The 22,499-nt window shown below is 33.6% G+C and overlaps 1 protein-coding gene across 8 annotated transcripts in view; it reads right to left on the bottom strand.

Moving 5' to 3' along the window:
• ERBIN (erbb2 interacting protein) overlaps positions 1–22,499 on the bottom strand; it is a 133,578-nt gene that overhangs the window by 4,026 nt on the left and 107,053 nt on the right. The window contains exons 19-25 of one of the 8 annotated variants that reach the window (XM_047833840.1): positions 16,592–16,706; positions 14,431–14,617; positions 10,886–12,431; positions 6,817–6,960; positions 4,040–4,159; positions 1,215–1,424; positions 45–137 (exon numbers count right to left, since the gene is read on the bottom strand). In XM_047833840.1, the coding sequence (XP_047689796.1) occupies positions 45–137; positions 1,215–1,424; positions 4,040–4,159; positions 6,817–6,960; positions 10,886–12,431; positions 14,431–14,617; positions 16,592–16,706 (2,415 nt within the window). The remainder of the gene's footprint in view (positions 1–44; positions 138–1,214; positions 1,425–4,039; positions 4,160–6,816; positions 6,961–10,885; positions 12,432–14,430; positions 14,618–16,591; positions 16,707–22,499) is intronic. The other 7 variants (XM_047833919.1, XM_047834082.1, XM_047834008.1 and 4 more) reach the window with 7 other exon arrangements.

The raw sequence follows: 22,499 nt of genomic DNA, 5'->3' as shown, positions 1-22,499 counted from the left end.
AATAAATCCTTATGGATATCTCAAAGACATACAAACGAACTCACATCGTCTTCGGGTCTGAATGGATTTCCTCTGCCCCCAACACCTCCTGATATGCTGAATCCAAGTTCTGGATCCTTTTCAACTCTCACTCGGATCTAAATTAGTATGAAAATAAATTATTACTACTATCTCAGAAAAAGCTACACACAGTATTTAACTATTGGTAAAATACATAAAGATTCATCTAAAATAAACATTCAGGCAGATAAAGGGAAACTACAACATGGAATATCATGTTAATGAGTTAGTGAGTTAAAGGCACAGCTGAGATTATAAAGCATAGCTCCTAACTTAATCTATTGCTGTTTTACAAGGACAGGCAATTGATTAATGTTGACCCTGTGGGTTTTTTTTTTTTAATATCATGGATTTTAATGATATAGAGTATACAAACAAAAAATGTATTTTAGGATCAGTTTCCATCTGTAAAATATCTAAATTACATAGTATCTCTGTGTACTGGGTGTTTCAGAAGATATTTAAAAATCCCTGGGTGGTTGTTGGATTCATTTCCTGAATTTGTTTCTATGCTCGCAAGATATTAGGATTGATGATCAATTGATAGTATTTTTTATAACCACGTTATAAAAAAAGATCAAGAACTAAACTTGTTGCAAGACCCTCCCTTTCCCCAGAGACTAAAGCAAAAGGAATAAAGCATTTGTTCTCTACCTACATTTCTAATAGTATTATTTTATCAATAAACTATCCAAATATACAAATGTATGATTAGCCACCTTTTAAATACTACTTTGTAAGATTTAATTCTTGAAGTAGTTTGGAGACTATGGTCAAATTTCAAACTCTCTGTGTCAATTAACAATAGGAAACCATAACATGACAGTCAAGTTTCATGGTCTACTATTCATATTCCTGAAGGTCTGATTACTGGAATATCATCAAAAAGTTTTGGATACGCAACCACCTTAGGAAAAAAATAATCACATCCAAAACACTAAATGCTATGTCAATTAATCAGAACATGGGAGATCATAGAGTCAAGTTAAATACAAAGTTTGACACCTTATTAACTTAACATGAAACCACACCTTTAAACAAAATGGTAAAAACTATGTTAAAAATCTACACGGATTTATTGCTAATAATTAAATAACCTATAAAGTACATTAAGAGCTTAGTTTCATATTTCAAGTATTCTTGATTGTTCTTACCTCTTGCCTTGCCAGTTCATGGCCTTGTCTAGGAGAACAATGGGGCTGTGTATATGGAGGCTGGTGGGCCACCTTCAGCATCAAGTAATCAATTAGTTGTTCTCTAGAGGGATGCCTTGCCACAGAAGCCTGAGGAAGGGGGTGATGTATTTGACTATAATTTGCCTGAGGCCTGAGGGTCTGGCCCATCTGTCCATTACTCAAAGGCATCTAAGAAAAACACGAAGTGTCTTAAAATGACCAATAATAATGTCTTATTACAAATAGTTGGATTTTCTTCTTGGAGTATTACAAAAGCACTAGAGTGTAACATTCTAAATCATACATTATCAAGACACTTACACTATTCTTTCTAATTTTACACTTTTAAAAGAAAAAAAGCTATGAATTCTAACCTTGCCTGAGTCCTTGGCAGACAGATTCTCACTCTTTCAAGTTTCAAATAAGTTATCATAAAATTATTTGCTTTTCTATTTGGTATGCATGGACCTGTTTTTTCTTACGATAACAGCAAACGGTGATTATGTCAAAATTTTTAAATTTAAGCCCAGTAAAAGGGTAAATTTTCCCATCTCACACACACATAGAAGATGCATTTTTTCATGTTTCTTCTGAACAGAAGTAACAAGTTTTGTGGTAGAATTTTTTTTACTATTCTGAGTATATTTTCTACTTTTATTCCTTTCTTTCCAGAATTAACAAGTACAAATATAGTAAAAAGCAAATTTATTCCTTGTGTGTGTGTGTACCAGTTAGCAATTTTTAAACTCTAAATGTTGGTTCCATAAAATATTAACCACAAAAATTAAGCCTTGACATTCTGTTTTACTCTTCACAAGCTACGCAAAAAAATCTGAGGTGATTATTTTGTTAAAGAATTATCCTTGTTTTAATGCTTCTCATTGTTCAGAATGAATGAATCTGAGTTTTAGACTTAAAGCCACCTTTGTGGAAATGTGGCTGTTATGTCAGTATGTGGAATTTTTTATTTATTTTGAGAGAGAGCAAGCAAGAGTGTGAGCAGGGAGGGGCAGAGAGAGGGAGAGAAGCAATCCCAAGCAGGCCCATTGTCAGAGCACAGCCCAACGTGGGGCTCAATCTCACATACTGTGAGATCATGACCTGAGTGGAAATCAAGATCTGGACGCTTAACCCACTGAGCCACCCAGGTGCCCCAGTATGAGAAATCTATCTGAAAAATAAGTTTACATTTGTATTATAAATATTTGCATATAGAGATTTTTGTATATAAGAGGAAATACTTTTAAGCTATTCAATCACTTAAAATTTCATTGTTGATTATTAATAAAAAGGTGATCTCATCCACAAGTGAATTATAGAAAAACTATGAGATAAATACTGAGCCCCATTCTCCTAAAATTATTCCAAAGTAGAAAAGTTTGGGAAAAGATTATGGCAATTGTTTCAGAACTACATGCTTTTTTTACATCAACCTTGCTGAAGGAAACAAAGAAGCTTCCCTTTTGGTGAAGATTTTTACTTTAAAAAAAAGTTACCTTTTCACTGTGTTATATTTGAGAACTTGGTTATTTCTCAAGTTTGGAAACTTATATGGGGGTTTTATAACAGAGCACAAAGATGATATTACTCTATGACAAATCTTACACTGGTTGGAGAAAAAGAGAATGAAGTATTTTATTATCTTTATATCTTTTTTTTTTAAATTGTGGTTGCTTACTACTTGAACTCTGTAGATTTGAAGCAATTCATCTGCCCAGGAGTATTTAAATGCTTGTGCTGTTATTTTACTACTTATACACAACTCAGCACATAGCTCTTGCTTTTCTCCACATTTATACCATTTATTTCTATGTGCAGATTCAATACCTTTCTCCTAAGGAAAATATTCCAAACAGTAATTACTTCTGACCCATGCTTCAGACTTCTAGACACCTAGATTCTTGGTTGTGCCTGACACTTTACATCAATGTTAAACATACCCATGGAATAAAATAAGCTATCATTAGCAGATGGCTCAGGAGAATAAAAGTATGAAAACAAACCCAGTAACCTAGAATACAAAATTGATATTAAAAAGAAAAAGAAACTGGTTAACATAGCTCAATTAGAAGAAAAAGAAAAAAAAGGTAAAATAAATAGATATGTATGAATTTATGCTATATGTCTGGGTTCCTACTCTCAAGAACAATGCAAAAGTTTTTATATAATACGTTAAGTATGCTTCATATAATTCTATCTCGTTATACAAGGGATACGGAATTAGTTAAGAGAAAGAATAGCTGAGCGAGAATATTAAAGAAAAGAGTTAACTATCTGGTATTGGGTGACAGAAAAGTAAAATCTGTGAGTAAGTGATGCTTTAGTAACAAAAGTATTAAGAATACAATCATCATTTATCACATACAAAACGCTTTCAAGGTGACTTTTAATTACATTTAAAGAATTTTAAAATGTCTTTAGTAATGATAAAATATCCTCAAGTGAGGAATTTAAGACAGGTTCATCTTTAATTGTCCAATACCAAAAAGCCTCTGACTCAAACAGGAATGCCAAAGAGCCTCTGACTCAAACAATAAGGTAAGTAGGTGATAGTAGAGAAATCAAAAACAATAAAATGATTCTCCAGTGTGGAAAAAAAATCATGGACTAAACCAGGAAATAACAGGGCAAAAATATATTTCATATTTCTAAATTAGTTTTTAAAAAAAATCTTTACTAATCAAGGAGGAAAAGTCCTCAAAAACTTATTTTCATTGTTAAAGCATACATGATATTTCCAGTTTAAAATCTGTAAAACAGAGTAAGTTCAAAGAGATGTGTTCATTTATTTCCTGAGCACCTACTTTTATCAAGCTGTCTGGAGGAACATCTTTGTGACTAAGTGTAGCTGATGAGTAGTTCGGCTGTCCTGAAATGAATAGATCGTCTTGACAAGGATCTCCTGGACAGGATGTCTGGGGATGCTTCAAATGAGGGGAAAATAAAAAGTAAACAAACAATGTTCTTTACGATGTAAAATCAAAATGATGATGACACGTGAAAGGAGATTAGGAAAAAATATTACTAGATCATGGGAAGATGAAGAACCCAATAAACATCACCATCATAACTGCCATTAATATCAGTACCTTGACGATGGACATTAACTAAATTTGTTGTGGCATTCATTTCACAATATATACATATATCAAATTATTATGATATATACTTTGGACTAACACTAATATGTCAATTACATCTCAACAAAACTGTAAAAATTATTAGTACTTTTAACATACACTGTTAAGCTATTTCTTCATAATGCTTTCCGTTATATTTACAGTAATACCTAGCTTTCCATAATACTGTGAAGAATTTAGTTATTAATCAAAGTTAAGAGTCCCAAATTTTAAGAGCAACTAAAACAATCTCTTGTTGAGTATATATAAAGGTTTTTGGGTTTTTTGGAAAAAAAATTAACTGCTATTCTTTTAACAGCACAGTGCCACCTGGGATCTTCTTTTTAATGATGAACAGTATTAATAAATATATAGTCTCATAAAATTCACTTTAACTTAATTGTATCATAGTATTAGCTCAGTATTTTCAAAACCAGTGGTCTGGTGAAACACTTAAAATTAACTAGAGTTCATATTTTTATATGACCAATAATATCCTTCTAGTTTACGTCAATGATAGGTTTAGAGAAAAAAGCAGACTCAGTTATCTCATTATCTCTGAATATTTTTTACAAACATGCTGGGAAGAAAGATGCCTGTACTTTTCATTTTAATCTAGTTCTAAATATACCTAGCTATATTCTTGAAAACTAAAGGGATTGTGATAAATAGCACTATTGTAACTTTCAAAACAGTATGTGGCTAGCAACACAGGTATGTAAACTACATCATCATACTGAAAAATAATCTGAAATCTACTTCATTATGATATACCACAGGATACATAAAAACCTAAGGGCTTGTAATTTAATCTTACAAACTTTATCTCCAACAGAGCTATCATGTGTAGTTAGTTGCTCATTCAAAGCATGGATTAGCATTTTTAGATTTGGTTTGATCTAATTTTGTGTATTTATGCAATGAATATTTTGCCTTCCTTCCTCATTTCTGAGATGTGCTCTCAGAACCCACAGTAATCAACTTAGGTCATAGCTTCAAGTTTAAACTCCAGTCTATTCAGGTCTTTTAAAAGAACAACTATATATTATGAATGAAAAAGTAAAATGCAATAGACTCAAAGGCTCTGAATGTAAGAATAACAAGCAAAAAATATTACTGTACAAGAATTTGGAAAGAATAACTGTTCCAGATGACTATAAAGATAACCCCTGAGTTGATAAAAGCCTCTTGTGTCCATTCTTTGGCTTCAATTGGAAAGAGTACCAGAAATGCTGGGCTTAATAGCTATCACCCTTCTCTCTCCATTTCAAAGGGATAAATTACAAAACAAATGCTATCACTCTAACATGGAATCCACGTGGTGGCAGATGACAGAGGGCAGAGCAAGAAGAGTGAAGCCCAGCCACAGCGGAGTGAATCCAGGAGACTGCTCTTGCCTTAGAACAAAACAGAGCAAAGCCAGCTATGTACTAAAAAGAGGATGGGGACCCTCAGGAAAAAGCAAAGGACCCAGAAGTAATCAGAGTAAACATGGAAATAAAACTATGGGGAGGAGACAAGTAAGGCTGTAAAAAGGAGAAAAATCTTTTTGGAATGAAAGGAAAGGGCGAGAAGGAAGTATTTATTTTGAGGCCATACTACACCTCACGTTGTTATTAAGAGAAAAATCTTAAAATAGAGCCAGGCCAGAGCTGTTCTGTTCTTTCTCCTTCTCTGCCATTCTTAACCCTTACCCTTAACTTTCATTAAAAGAATATGCCATTGGGGAGCTTGGTTGGCTCAGTCGGTTAAACATTCAACTCTTAATCTCAGCTCAGGTCTTGATCTCATGGTTTATGGGACTGAGCCCCGTGTCAGGCTCTGCATTGAATGAGGAGGAGTCTGCTTGGGATTCTCTCTCTTTCTCAATAAATAAATAAATAAATAAATAAATAAATAAATAAATAAATACCGTTAATGACTATTAACCATTAATAAAAGAATTTGGCTTTTGCCTTTTCATTGGTATTTCTTAGAATTTCTCCAGTCTCACATTTAATCCTATCTAGCAAACTGTGATTAAACTTACTTCCAGGCAGTGCTTTTCATCTGCCAATTCTCAATCACTAAAAATTATTCTTCCCCACAACCCCACTGTGTACTATATACAGCATAGCCTTAAACCTTGATTTAGGGAGAGTTAGTTAATTTTATTAAGAGAAAACACCATAAAGCATAATAAGTAGAAAAAAAACCAACTCTCAGTTATTCCTATTGCTCACCCCTATTTACATAAACAAGAGCAGACTACATCCTTAGCTGATGGCCAGAGAAACTTGAGAGATAAATACTAAATCGGCTTTGCAGAAAGTTTTAGAACTAAGCCATGGAAGAACCAGAAGGTTATCAAAGTATCTAACCCACAGTAAAAACGTATTTTCTAAAAACATGAAAGCATTAAAATGTGGGGTCTTTTTTTCTCTTCTGTGTACTAAAAGTACTGGTCTACTACAGGTACTCACTCGAAAAATGTGCCCACCAGAACCTCTTCCGTCTGCAACACTCAAGGCAAGGCTGCCTTGGCTGCCATGCAGATCCCTAGAGCTGCCATAGTGAAAGTTGCTTACAGCAGTAAAATTGGAATTAAAGGACCTTGACAGCATGCTCTGAATAAAGAGGGGATAGATTTAACAGAGATTAGTGTAGCATGCAAAATTCACAAGACATGTTATGTACATAGACGTATTTATAAGTAACCCCAATACCACACAGGAATATCATGCACTGAATTTTCAGTGCCACTGCAAGAAATTGGCACTATTTACCATATTATTTACATGACAACATACACATATACACATAAAGTACATGTAAATCCAACCATTCACATGTTTAAACACTAAAGAAAGTACAAACATATAGTGTCTTTTACAATGCAATTTTTCCTTTACTCCTAATACATCTTATTGGAAGTTTATCAGAAAACAGGAATTGATGTCAAACTTAAATGTATGTATATATGTGTAGTTCTATAAGGAATACAAGCTGATTTCTCAGTTTCAGTTTAAACATACATACATAGCACAAAATATTATTGGCAAAAAACACTTGGCTTTTGGCCATTGCAATTTCTTTCTTTCTTTCTTTCTTTCTTTCTTTCTTTTCTTTCTTTCTTTTTTTGCCATTACCATCTCTAAAAAAAAATTACCTTCTACATTTAGAAACATGTCTTACATTAGAAAAAAGGTTAACATAGTTCTAGTATATAACACAAAGTTTTAGTATATAGCATTTACAAGGCTCTCCCTGCTCTCAAATTACCAGAAGAAAAAAACCCCTAGAAAATGTACTTGTAAAAACAATTTCCCATTCAAATAAATAGATACTTAAGATTTTAGGAGTTAGCAGTGGCATTTGCTGCTTAAACTTGAAGAATCACTGATGGAATCTTCATGCAGACTGAGTTTACATGAATACCCAATCACTAATCCCAGAGCTGTCTAAAAAATGTACCTCAATAAACACAATGCCTGATTTTCATTGTTCCTGCTTGTTTACTCCTAGAGCTGTTAAATGCTGTTTTTTCATGTGGATGCTTTTACTTATGTCCCTGAATACTGGATGGTCTTATGGTTAAATTGAGAGTAACCACACTTTGAGCACGGCTTGCTTATCAAGAAGTATAGAAATGCTTGTAAGCATTATATGTGTATGTTGTCATTACAAGCTTGTAAGCTTACAAGCATTTCTATATTACTCTCAGAGAACCTATATACCTTCTCCCGATTATGAAGTTGATCTCTAATATCAAGAAACATTAATATGGCCTTTCAGAATGAAAGAGATCTATACAATTACAATGCACTCTTTTAGTTATTTTGTGGATTCCAAAGTAATGAGTAAAGAAAAAGCTAAATTTAAGAGGCCACAACTATACTTTCCCAGACCATTTCACAAACAACAAGGATTTGGCAGTGGCAATTCAGAGGTTCCATAAACATTTGATTAGAATGTAAAAATAAAGAAATTACACACACTAACCCCCCCCGCCCCAACATAAACAACACATACTCATGTGTTACACACAATTTTAATATGTTCTTAACTTGAATGGCCCAAATGACCCTTTTTAATGATATGTAAATCCAGGAATCAAAGCTTTTTCTGTTGTCTTTGAACATATGTAAGGTTTTTGTAAATATTTCACTGACTAAGAAGGCTGAAGCTCAGAACACATCTGGTTTGTAATTCAGGGTTGTACATAGACGTCCATATAAAACTGCATCCTGTTACAACACAACACATTGTGCAGAGCTCAGTTAAGGAATATGTCCTGGACACTGATGTTCATTACAGGCTAATAGCTGTATAAAAGCAAATGAATGTGGCAATTTTCATGTTACATTAATCATATTCTGGTTGAGTGCTTCTTATAAGAATCATTAGTTTCATTAAACAAGTCTTGAGAAGAATGAGGTGAGATATAATCACATGTTTGGGTTCCAGGTACAGTTTTGTTGCAAGAACAGGAAGGAAAGTTACTATAACAAGGTTTAAAAACCAAGTAAGCTTTAACTTATCTAATCATTGTATTAATGCTAAACAACTAAGCTGGGCAAAGTAGCAACTTATGATTTGGGGACTTACCTCTAAAGGGAGGGTTGGGCATTGTGAAATTCCCTGGTGAAATTTTTCAAATGTCTACCTGTCATCAGAATTATATTTGGGGGAGGAAGAGGAATTGCAGAGGAGCAAAAGAGATTTTCCATCACCCTCCACCATTTTCAACCAAAGCTTTCAAGTGTTTGGTCTAAATCATGTTGCTCTGTGTCCTCACAAGGCTTTTCTTAGTTTCCTTGGACTAATTTTCACTTCTAAATTACCAGTGGGCACAAGTGGGAAACTACTGGCATGTACTCCTCAAGTAATTGTACAGCAAATTTCTAAATATAAAAAGCAGAGAGATACAATGAACAATGGGGTAGCTGCTACCTGCTTCCTGATGACTAAAGTCTAGGTATATCTCCGTCAGACAGTAGTGGGAGAATAGCTCCTGACATGTCAACTCTATAGAATATAATGATAACCAGACTCATCTCTTTATCCAAATCTGTTATTCCTTCTCTATTCTGGCAATCCCAACAACCAGTCATTTAAGGCACCACTCAACCTTAATCCCTTTTCCTCAAAGACTTATTATTAGAGGAATATTCCAATCACGAGTCAGATATTATAAAGTGTGTTTCAAAACGGTGTCTTGAATTCTTGCCTTTGTCTCAGTTCGAAACATTTCTCATTTATTTTCTGGACCACTAGATAGCCTCATAGCTCAATCAACTTAACTGTAGCCTCTTCCTTCTCAAAAAAACAAAACAAAACAACAACAAAAAACTATAGCCCTCCCTCCTTCCAATTCCATATTATCTCCAGAAGTTTACTTATAAAACAGCTGTGGTATTCCTCTGCTTAAGAAATTTCCAAATTCCTTAGAAAAGGCACACAAGTCCAAAGAACCAACAATTTATACAGTTATACTGAAACAAATTGGAAGAGAATGAGGTTGCCTAAGACCATTAGATGCACAGCTATTTAAAGTTGGGAAGACAGCACTGAAAAGAGCTAATGATTACAGGCAGAAGTTTAATGTGAATTGATATATGGTACTAATCATATTTTACGGGTTTACTTCTAAAAAAATTAGACCTAGGGAATTTTTTTTAAATGACTAATTGAGGTTGTATACATTTAGCTATTTTAAAAAACATATTTAATAAGCAGAGATAACAAAATTCTTGGGTAAAAACTACTGAGAGATATGAAATTAAATCTTTAAAAATGTGCCCCATACACTTGAGCCAAAGCCAAAGAACTGTGACACTAATTTATCAGTTTTATATAATTTAAAAAAATTTTAACTCCTTTCAAAAAAATGACATCTACATGTGAAGTTAAACTGAAGAGAAGCCTAAGTTGTTTTACCAATCATTTCTAAACTTCATTAGAGCGACAGACACTTGAGGTCAGAGAAGTCAGAAATGCAGTTCAAAAGAGTCAAGAATAAATGCCGTGCCAGAAGCCATCTATGTCAGTGACAGTGTTAGTCTTTTAACATTCTCTGGGGAAAAAAATCTTAGATGAAATATTTATATTTCTTGTTATTTTTCTAACTATATAGTTATATTTTTATACACATATTTACATAACCAACAATGATTAATAGATGAGAGCAGGAGGTCAAAAACTGCTAAAAGGAGGTACACATGTATACACATGTATTATTTAAAGTATGTGTGGCAGAATCTAAAAGAGATACACACATAAACACAGGCAATGAATTTAAGATCATTAGAAAACACTGGGGAATAAGAGGCAGAAAAGAAGCATACACTACTATCTCAGTTGTTTTTGAGTCTGGCTAAGTCTAAACTTAGACTCTATTGTAAACACTAAGAAAAAACTCCTCAAATGTTAAGTATGTATTCAGTAATTCAGAGCATCTTGTATCACCTTGTTTAAAAAACAAAGAATACCAAATATTTTTAAGAAAAATAAATTCATAGAGAGGAAAATGAAAAATTCATATTTAATTACCTTTTCTAATTTTTTGGCCTCGATGTGTCGTAGTACTTGCTCTCGCCAGTCATGAGGAACTTTACTTTTTCCTGAAGGATCTAATAAAGAATGCTCAGAACCAACTCTTGCATTTGGTCTTTTTGAAGGACTAGTCCGTGAATAATTAAAATCACTAACTGACATAGTTCTCTCTGGTATTTCACTAATGGAGGGTCGAGCACTCTGAGGCCTTGATGCATTTGGACCATCGATGCTGTATGTTCGTGCAGAAAGAGGTCTCTGTGATCCTGACATCACTGGAGTTCTTCCCACTGAATGTAACTCTCTGTACGACAAATAATCTCCTTCTGGAATTTGGGCCCGCCTTGTGGGACCTGACTCACCAAGATTTACAGAAGCTGTAGAGGACACACTACTTTGTCGCTGAATAGTAGTTCGAGTTGCTCCAGGAATGAGTCGTTCATTTGGTGAGATGGCCCACACTTCCCCATGTCTTCCTGGGCCCATTCTCTGATGTAAATGGTATCCAGTACTAGCTCGAACATTGTTATGGTTAGAGAAATTCATATTGGCAGAATGCTTAGCGTAACCGTGATTTTCTGTGCTCTCTGATCTAGGAAGGCGCTGAGGAGGAAAACTGACATGATCTATCTGGGGATTTTGTTTGCTGTGCCACATAGTGTCCTTGACAGCAGCACTGCTACTGTATTGAATATTATATTGTGGAGGACCATATATTTGAGGTGTAGATTGTGGGCCACTTATTGTGGAGCCTCTTACTATATTTGGCTCTTCAGGATTATGATTTGAGTCAAACTTGAAAATTGCCTTTGTACCTGATATTAAATCAGAAGATGAAGAAGAACCAGTAAATACTTGCAATGGTTGATCATACAAAAGTGTAGCAGACTTGCTCCTGACAATATTTTTTCCATCAACAGTAGATGTTACTTTAACTGTTGTACTTGGCTGCTGTGGTCCATTATCACTAACAATGTCATAGATTTTTAGTCCTCCAGTCTCCATATTAGTTATACTATGAGATTTCACAACAGATCCAATTGGCCCACTTCTCTGAGGGGAGAGATCTTCAGTGCTTTTGGAAATACCCATATCAACAGACGAATCAGTGTCATGTGGTTCAGTCCTCCTAGGGGACTGTGGAGTGTCCTCAGGATGTCCATTTGTCTTATTTACACATTCCAGATTAGGATACTTATTTCCATTTTCCAAGTGCTCAGCTTCTCCTTTAGCATTAATGCTTAAAAAGTCCATTCCAAGCACTATATCTTGTGTCTTGGATCTTTCCACTATTTCTGGTTGAAATGTATCGTTAGTTACAAGTTTATTAAGATTCATATTGATATGGTCTAATTTGTGAGATTCATCAGATGTGGCTGTTGAGTCAACACCTTTCTCAATAAGAACTAATCGTTCTTCAATATTCAAATCATATTCAGGTAAGTTAAAATCTTTTTTATCATGAACCTGGTAGTTTTCTTCTGTTGAATGATTTAAAATATCTCCATTTTGTAAAAGGCTATTAAAATTTTCATCTTCTTGCCTAAAACAAAGATAATGTTATCATAAACATCATAAAGCCAAGTTTCTTAGTAACAAAAACATTAATAACTAATTAATGTGTAGCTACACAAAGTTAAAAGAGCTGATGAGAGTCAAAGACGAAAGTCATTTATTAGCAAGTATGTTATTTTAAAATATTATCGAATAAAGTAATGTAGATTTACATTAAATGGAGATAAGTAAAACATTAATTAAAATTCACAATCAATAATACCAATCACTTTGCCACGATATAGATTAATAAGGCTAAATGGTGAAGAAAAATGGACTTATGCACGTTTTCACGAATGCTAAAACATGAAATGCTTGAAAGATAGGTAGATACATGGAAAGCCAATGACTTCAAGTGTTGAGTGAAGAGCACAAAACATTTTTACAAATAATTCTGAAACCTTACATTAACTGCAGTTAATAATAATTACTAATAATTATTAACTATAGTTAATCATTAACTAAGTAATTATTAGATTCAAATACATAAATACATTATAAAAAGGTAAGAAATAAACAATTACTCAAAGATCTACAAAATGTAAAGACAATCAACAATACTAAAAACAAAACTTGTAGAACTCAACAAAAATTCTATTTTACTGTATGTTGATTTAAAAAAATAAAATAAAAAATGCAACATTGAAAAAATAATTTGAAGATCAAAAGCAAAACTAAATCTAATGATGTCTAAATGACTTCATTTTATTTGGCAAATATTTATAAATGTGCTCTTCTAAAATTACAGAAAACATTTTATTTCTACTTGGTAGAAATAAAAAAATCTATTTCACACAAATATGAAAACATATTTGTGTCATTTTGTATAAAGATTCAAGTTGTGTTTCAACAAGTATTCCTTAGTATTCATCTTCCCATTGGGTAATAGACTATATTATTAGAAATACAACAAAGAAAGTTGTGGATATATCCCTTTCTTAGCCTTTATTTCATTACATAAAAAACATGATTTATAAAATACTCAAGTAATTCCCAACAAAATATCAGTAACATTTTATTATTCAAGAAATTACTCATTATTTTAACATCTAAGAGGTTATAAAAATTATTATTTTACCGCTAGGTTTTAGTCTCAAATTCAGAAAACATATAAATAATCATAATTACAACTACATAACGGTTAAACTCATTTTGAGACATAAAATTCATTTTCCTTTTACAACAATTCAAATCAATAAATACAAAATTTGACTTAAGATGCCTGGAATTTAAGAATCATTTGCCTCTAAAAAGGAGTCAACAGTTTCTACACAATTAGCTGTGGGTTCAGTAGAAACCCAAATCTTTCTAATAAGCACCTAGCTGATATATTGTAACATGAAAGTAAAACAACAGTCTTATTTTGATAGCCAAATATATTGAGAGCTCAAATAATAGATGTTTTAAACTTCAGCTAATTTCAGCCTGTAGGAATTAAGTCTTGTTTCAGAGTCTGACCTACAAATTTAAGTCTAAGTCAAAGATACAGAAGTAATTAAAAGTACTGAATGCTCTTTAATGACACTCCCCCAAAAAGAGTATCTAAAAAATACCTATTTCAACTTGAATTACTCCAAACAAGCTATTTATGTTGTAATACCTAAAAATATCATAAAAGTGTTCAACTTTTTAATGAGGAGAATTAGGATATTTTAAGTCTTTTCTTCCCCATTTTTATTTTTAAAAGTTTATCTTTTTTAGTAATCCCTACACCCATGTGAGGCTTGAACCCAGAACCCAGTGATCAAGAGTCACAAACTGTTCAGACTGAGCCAGCCTGGTCCCTTCTTCTTCCCCATTTAAAAAACTAATTTAAAATGGAAATGTAGAAAAGTTAAGTAATTAGTAATAAAATGGAGAAGAAACCATACACTACCTGATCTACTTCTAAAATATTAATTTGTGAAATCTTTGGTTTTAGTCCATATATTGATTTGCCTTATTATCTGTATTGTACAAAAAAATTATTCTGTTAAGATGTCACAAACCTGATTTTGGAATTAATACCACCAATATGGGTTTGTTTCATTGGAGAGCAGAGTGAGGTATCTTGACTACTATCAGTATTAAGAGAAACTGAATCAGACATCCGAGATGGAGAAGAACAGTTGCTGTTATTCTGATTGCTATTGTGTGTAACTTCATCTGATAAAGAATCTGTATCCTTTGTATCATCTGAAACAAAAAAACTTAAGCCGTTGATAAAGTCACTAAGAATTTGTGTTTAATACTTTGAAGTGAAGACAAATGGCATTTATATTGTACTGGTTCAAATATATAAAAAATTATATGGATAAAAAGACAACCAAAGCCACTTTTGAAAATTCAGTCCTAATACACACAAAGATTAAAGAATTTAAAACTCGTAATACCATTAGTTTTTGACAAATATAACATATGTTAAGGTTACCGACAATTTGATTTAGTTTTTACTACTGGCAAGATGATATTACACAATGTTTTTCTAAGGACATCAATTAATTTTAGTGACAATGGCTCTTCCACTCAATTACAATTGTCTTTTGAAAGTAGGCTCTATGCCCAATGTGAGGCTTGAACTCACAACCCAGAGATCAAGAGTTGCATGCCCTATTGACTAAGCCAGCCAGGTGCCCCCACATTCATTACTTTAAAAAGTCATAATAATAAAGAATAAATAGTATAGTTCACAGCTTAGGTAAATTTATCCGGGGAAGAAATTATTTCATACATGTATGCAACCGTTTTGATCTATCCTGAAAATAAAAATGAGCAATACAGTCAATTAAAAAAAATTACCAATCAAGGAGTTTTCACAAGGTCAGCTCTCTTTTCCTGTTTTTAAGCCATTTCAAAGAACTGCATATGAAAAATAAACTATCAATATATGAAATGGCTTTTTTTTTTATATAAACAGAAATAGACTATTTATACTCTATTATAGACAGGTACATTAAAAAGTATTATTTTTTTTTTAAGTAATAATGAAAAGATAATAACTTGGGCACTTGGCTGGCTCAGTTGGTGGAGCACGTGACTGTGGAACTCAGGGTCAGGACTTCAAGCTCCAAGCTGGGCACAGAGCTTATTTAAAAACAAAACAAAAGAAGATAATAACAGTATTTTTACAACCCTAAAGGCTGTTTTTAACTAATGCAATTCTACCCAAATCATAGAAACTGTATATATAGACACAGAAATAGGAGATTGTATGAATTAAAAATATTTTTTTTGTTCCAAAAGGAACACAGTTCAATTAGTCTGAATTTGTGTTTACAGTTGGCAGTAATAGTACATAGGGCTCAGGATCTTCAATTTTAAGGTATTTGGGTGCTGGGTTTTTAATTTTTAAAATATCGTTAAACAAGATGGCAGGTAAGTTCTTTCCTAGACATATTCCTCTTCTTCTACCTCATTGTGACAGTTAGAAAGTAATATGTAAAATATTTAGCATAGTAATAAGCAGCAACTAGTAAGTACTCAAATATCACTACCACTATTATCATGAAACCTAAATTATCTAAGGGCCAGCTGGATAGTAAGTTTCATTAATGCCATAAAGGCAAAGGCTGGATAAATATTTGGTAGAGATACTACAGACCAGGCCAGGCACTTATGGGGAGGAGTGAGACAAGGATGAAAGGAAAGGATAGATACCCTTCAAATTCCCTTTCATTTCTAAGAAGGGCCTGAGATTCTATGTTATGTGAAAAATGGCTAGGGTGTGGGAATGGTTTAAAAAAGAGTTCTAGGACAGAAAAATAACAATAAGCAGCTATTCTACATCAGATACAGAGCTAGATCTGAGTACAATGAATAATCTAGTACAGCGTATGTCAAGTCAGGTAACTTCATATGGATAGAATTAAGTAGCTCAAGGATTCCATGGTAAGTAAGTGGCAGAAATGGAATCATAATCCAGTTTTGTGTGCCTGTGAAGCCCATGACCTTATAAGTAAACTTTTATGAGGGAAGAGAAAAAAAATCTAACAATATTCTTCTTTAAAAACTAGGAAGATGAGGAACAGAACTTTTAAAAAAGCATGTTTTAAAAATTGTTTCTAAAAAGTGTTTTAAGTAACAATGATATTTAGTGAAATTTATTTCAAAAAAATTTATAAATTTGATAAATCCAGCCCATTTCTATTCCTAGTGCTTTCAATATCTAACCTTTTTTGTTATTACTAAGAGCTACAACTTTTGGCTGGTTAATAGAGCTTTCAATTAACGGTGGTCGCATCTCTGCCATTTTCATCTCTTCATCAGAAGAAAGTTCTTCAGATTCCTAATGTAAAGAAAAAAGAAAGAAAATATTTAAATAAATTTTGGTTTCTTTAAATGAATACATATTAACTCATAAGAACTTCAAAGAGAAAAGAATATTTAGAACATGGATGAAACTTTTTTATGGTAATATTGACTAAAACTAGTATATGACTTAAATTTTTCAAGATATGGCAATAAAACTATGGTAATTATTAACAATATGTCGAATGGCTATGGGATAAAATTCCGTGGTAGGCCTTAATTCAAGTGTATTAATGATTACTATGTGCTGTTACTATGTCAAGTGCTACAAATACAAAAATGAATAAAACATAATCCCTGTCTTAGAAAAACTTGTTTAGCGAAGGTGCTCCAAAAAAAGTCCCTTCCGAACTTCTCAAATTTATTCTAAAATTATCAGGTTCCAAGGAATCAGAAGGACTGAGGTATTCTTCTATTAAAATGAATTCATGGCAATTTTTGCCCAATTTGAAGACAGAATTTTTTTATTAATCTCCATGAATTTTTCTCTAATATTTGGCAACTATCCCAGATTATCTGCCACTGAGTGCTACTAAGTGAAAGGGGGTTGCAGGGGAGGGAGGAGGACCTGGTAGTGAACAAACATTTATACAAAAATTTTAACAATGTGCATACTCTCTATATAAAAACAAATCTTTTGCACGTTAAATTATTCATAGTTAAGGATGAAAATAAATAAAAATTCTTAAAAACTGTTCTGTTAAAAGTACTAAGACTTTTAGGTACTCACAAGTGACATAATAAAGACATGGACCAGGGTCAGCAAACTATTTCAGTAAAAATGCCAGATCATAAATATGTTACACTTCAAGGGCCCTAAAGGTCTCTTCAACTACCCAACTCTGTCAATGTAGCACAACTTTGCCACAGACAACATGTAAACAAATGACTGTGGCTATGTGCCAGAAAAACTGAATTTCACCTAATTTTTCACATGTTGTGAAATATTCTTTTGATTTTTATTCAACCCTTTAATAACATAAAAGCTGTTCTTAGCTTGCAAGCCATATAAAAGACAGGCAGTGGGCCAGATATAGGCCACAGGCCATACATAGTTTGCCAAATCCCATTTGTAAGACTGTACTACAATGGAAAGAGACTTCTAATTAGAATAGTCAGACAAAGTAAAAGTGGAAGTAAGAGAAGTGAAGGGTGAGGTAAGACAGGAATGACATTCTGAACAGAGGAAAGCATGGAAATAAGAGAAGGTATGTAAAGCATGTCAACTCCATGTAGTTGGAGCTCAGATAACTGGCAGGAGACAGAAAAGTTAGGTTGGACTGAGTAGGAAATTATGTGTTGGTCATTATTGGACGTTGCCAAGCCAGGAACTCGCAACATGAGATTATCTTTTAAAATGATAACTCTGGGGGCACCTGGGTGGCTCAGCCGGTTGGGCATCTGACTTTGGCTCAAGTCATGATCCCACGGTTCGTGGGTTCAAGCCCTGTGTCAAGGTTTGGGCTCTGTGCTGACAGCTCAGAGCTCAGAACCTGGAGCCTGCGTTGGATTCTGTCTCTCTCTCTGCCCCTCCCCCACTCATGCTGTATCTCTCAAAAATATATAAACATTTAAAAAATACAAAAATAAAATGGTAACTCTGGTATTAAGAATATATGGGAAGAGAAAGAAACCGGCAGAAAGGGATCTAGCTATCCTAACAGTCCTAATGAAAAAACTTTATCTGTCCTTAGCCAATGGCAGTGATGACAGCTGATAAAGAAATAAAGAATTTGAAAGAAATTTTGGCACTAACAGGACTTAATGATAAAATGAAAGCAAAAAACGAGAGAGCAAAAGAAAGAAGGGCAAATGGTCTGTCCTAATCTTTGACATGGGCAGTACTTTCAACTGCTGCGCAGACTTCCTTCTTCATGAATTATACTACACCTGGGTGTCTGGGAGCTGTAGCCTCCTAGATGTCCTCCTACCTTTCTGTCTTTTGTGCTCAAATCAATGAATCCTCCTGCAGTTAGCATTTATTTTTGCCTTTCTTACTCTTTCCCCTTGGATATTGCATTTTCTTCAATGATTATGTGTAATGTAGATAATTTGATTTATAATCCCGTTTTCGTTTCTCTTCTAAGCTAAAGATACCTGTTAAGTGTTCAAATTCCACATATCCAAAAACAAACTAGACCTTCTAAGCCTGTTTGTTCTTTTAACACCCCACTTCAGTTGATGGCATCATCATCCATTCAAACATGGTTATGTGACTGTCCCCTCTCCCCCATTCCTTACAGTCAGGAATATTTCCATACTAAATCTCTTACATTTGGACAACTAAGTTCCAGTCCACATTGTCTACTATTATTATTCAAAAAGCCCTCAAACTTGGGAGAATTCAGTAGCTGTTGCCAGATAACCCTAATACATAGCTCTATCACAAGTAATGCTCTGCTAAAAGGCCTTCATGACTCCTCAAAGACTATACAACAATTCATAGCATGGCTTTCAAGAGCCTCATCATCAGGACCCAATCTACTGTACTAATTTTGTTTCATTCCACCACCCTGATATGCTCAGCTAGATGAAACATGTTCTTTTCTATATTTCTCAAACACCACTCTTATGCTACTATTATTCCTTTCATACTTTATTCAGTTCTCCTATTTGTTAGATGAACTATTCCAAGGTATAGGTTAAATGCTTCCTTCACCCTAAAGCATTCTTGGTTGTTCCTAGCCAGAAAGTATCTCTTTTCTAAATTTATGTAGCACTTAATATTTTTATTACTTAGTATTTTTCTTATACACTCAGCATTGTCTAACCCTAATTATGTTCTCTATACCCATTTATCCATTCTGCCACCAAAGCTCCAAACACAATGCCTCGCACACAGAATTATACTAAATGAAGTATTAAGTACACTGGGACAAACCTTATAACCTTTTCACAGACTTTGTTATATTAGGTTCAATGTATATAATAAGTGTACTGAAAGATGTGATCCATTCAAAATACATTTACAAACCATGAAGTTTCTTTCTTGTAGTAAATACTAGCTCAAAGGATAACCCTGAAGACAGATGTGCTTTGAATGCTTTTAAATTTTCAGGAATAAAGAGGCTATTATAAACCCACAGTATCACTATTTGTATACTATTCTCCAACAGAACTTTCTATAATGACAGAAATGCTCTATCTGTGCAGTTCAACTTGGTAAACACTAACTAGCTAGACATGTGGCTATTGACCACTTAAAATGTAGGCTAGTAAAACTAAGAAGCAAAGTTCTTTATTTACTTAAATTTAAATAGCCACTTATAACTAGTGGATACATAGTAGACAATGTAGCTATAAATCAAAAACCCTCCAGAATTTTATTTTGTAAAGTTAGAGCTTTACTGTTTTACATGACTTCCACCAGCGTATGAGGGGAATGCAAACAAACAAAAGGTGTGGCCGCTTATGAAAAACTGGCAGTTTCTCACACGGGTAAACACAGAGTAACCATACGATTCAACAATTCTACTCTTAGGCATATATCTAACAAAAAAGAAAATATATACCGACACAAAAATTTGTACACAAATATTCACAATAGCTTTATGCACTATTGCCAAAATGTGGAAATAACCAAAATATCCATTGTTAACAATTACAATGGAGTATTACTGACATAAAAGTGAACTGATACATAAAAAAATGAACCAATACAATAAAACAGTATTGATACATGTTATAATATGGATAATCTAAAATACTAAGTTAAAGAAAAGTACAAAAGACCAGCTATCATATGATTACATCATTAATATAAAATGCCAACAACAGCCAAATCTACAGAGGCAGATAAAGTAGATAAGATGTCTAGGACTCAGGGATACACAGAAGTTGTGGGGAAATGGCTAAGAAGTATTGGATTTCTTTCTGGGGTAACAAATGTTCTACAAGTAATGTAGTGAAGGATGGACAACTTCTAGTATACCAATAGTCACTGAATAGTACCCTGTATTTAAATGGGTGAATTATACAGTATGTGAGTTATACCTCAATCAAGCTGTTAAAAAAAAAAGTCACAGCTTTTATTGTTCCACCAGAAGACTCTTTAAAGTCTCAGATGCCACCAAAAAACTACTAGAACTGATAAATGAATTCAGAAAGCCACAGGATATAAAATCAATATACAGAAATCCATTGCATTTCTATACACTAAAAATGAAGTAGAAAGAGAAATTAAGAAAATAATCCCACTTACAATTGCTCCAAAAATAATAAAATACCTAAGAATAAACTTAACCAAGGAGATTAACTCTAAAAACTGCAAAACACTGATGAAAGAAATTGAAGATGACACAAACAAATGGAAAGATATTCCATGCTCATGGATTGGAAGGACAAATATTGTTAAAATGTCCACGGTACCCAAAGCAGTCTATAGATTTAATGTAATCAATATCAAAATACTAATAGCAGTTTATAAAGAACTAGAACAAATAATCCTAAAATTTGTATGGAACCCTCAAAGACCCCAAAGTAGCCAAAGCAATCTTGAAAAAGAAGAATGGGGGCACCTGGCTGACTCAGGTGATAGAGCATGTGACTCCTGACCTCAGGGTTGGGAATTCAAGCCCCACGCTGGACATGGGACCTACTTAAAACAAAGCAAACAAAATAAAATAAAGAAGAACAAAACTGGAAGTAGAATAATCCCAGAATTCAAGATATACCACAAAGCTGCAGTAATCAAAATAGTATGATATTGGCACAAAAACAGAAACATAGATCAACGGAAGAGAAAAGAACCCAGCAATAAACCCAGTCATATAGTCAATTAATCCTCAACAAAGCAAGAAAGAATATCCAATGGGAAAAAGAATGTCTCTTGAACAAATGGTGTTGGGAAAAGTAGACTTCAACATGCAAAACAATGACACTGGATCACTTCCTTAAACCATACACAGAAATAAACTCAAAATGGATTAAGGACCTAAATGTGAGAAATCCTAGGAGAGAACAAAGGCAGTAATTTCTCTGAGATTGGCCATAGCAACATTTTTCTAGATAATGTCTCTGGAGGCAAGAGAAACAAAAGCAAAAATAAACCATTAGGACTACATCAAAATAAAAAGCTTCTGCAAAGCAAATAATAAAACTAAAAGACAACCTACTGAATGAAAGAAGATATTTGCAAATGAACATCTGATAAACGGTTAGTATCCAAAATATATAAAAATGTACACAACACCAAAAAACCCCCAAATAATCCGATTAAAAAATGGGCAGAGGGGCGCCTGCTTGGCTCAGTTGGTTAAGCGTGTGACTTTGGCTCAGGTTATGATCTTGTGGTTCATGAGTTCAAGCCCTGCATCGGGCTCTGTGCTGACAACTGAGAGCCTGGAACCTGCTTAGGATTCTGTGCCTCCCTTTCTCTCTGTTCATCCCCTACTCGTACTCTGTCTCTCTCTCTCCCAAAGATAAATAAACACTAAAAAAAAAAAACATTAAAAAAAATGAGCAGACAACATTAAAAGACATTTCTCCAAAGAGGTCATACAGATGGCCAACAGACACATGAAAAGATGCTCAATATCACTCTTTATCAGGGAAATGCAAATCAAAACCACAATGGAGTATCACCACACCTGTCAGAATGGCTAAAATCAAAAGCAAGAAACAACAAGTATTGGTGAGGATGGAGAGAAAAAGGAACCCTCTTGCACTGCTGTTGGGAGTGCAAACTGATACAGTCACTGTGGAGAACAATATGGAAGTTCCCTCCCAAAATTAAAAATAGAATTACTATATGATCCAGTAATTTCACTAC

Source organism: Prionailurus viverrinus, chromosome A1, assembly GCF_022837055.1.
Source record: "Prionailurus viverrinus isolate Anna chromosome A1, UM_Priviv_1.0, whole genome shotgun sequence".
NCBI lineage: Eukaryota > Metazoa > Chordata > Mammalia > Carnivora > Felidae > Prionailurus > Prionailurus viverrinus.
This window is presented reverse-complemented; position numbering and strand designations above follow the sequence as displayed.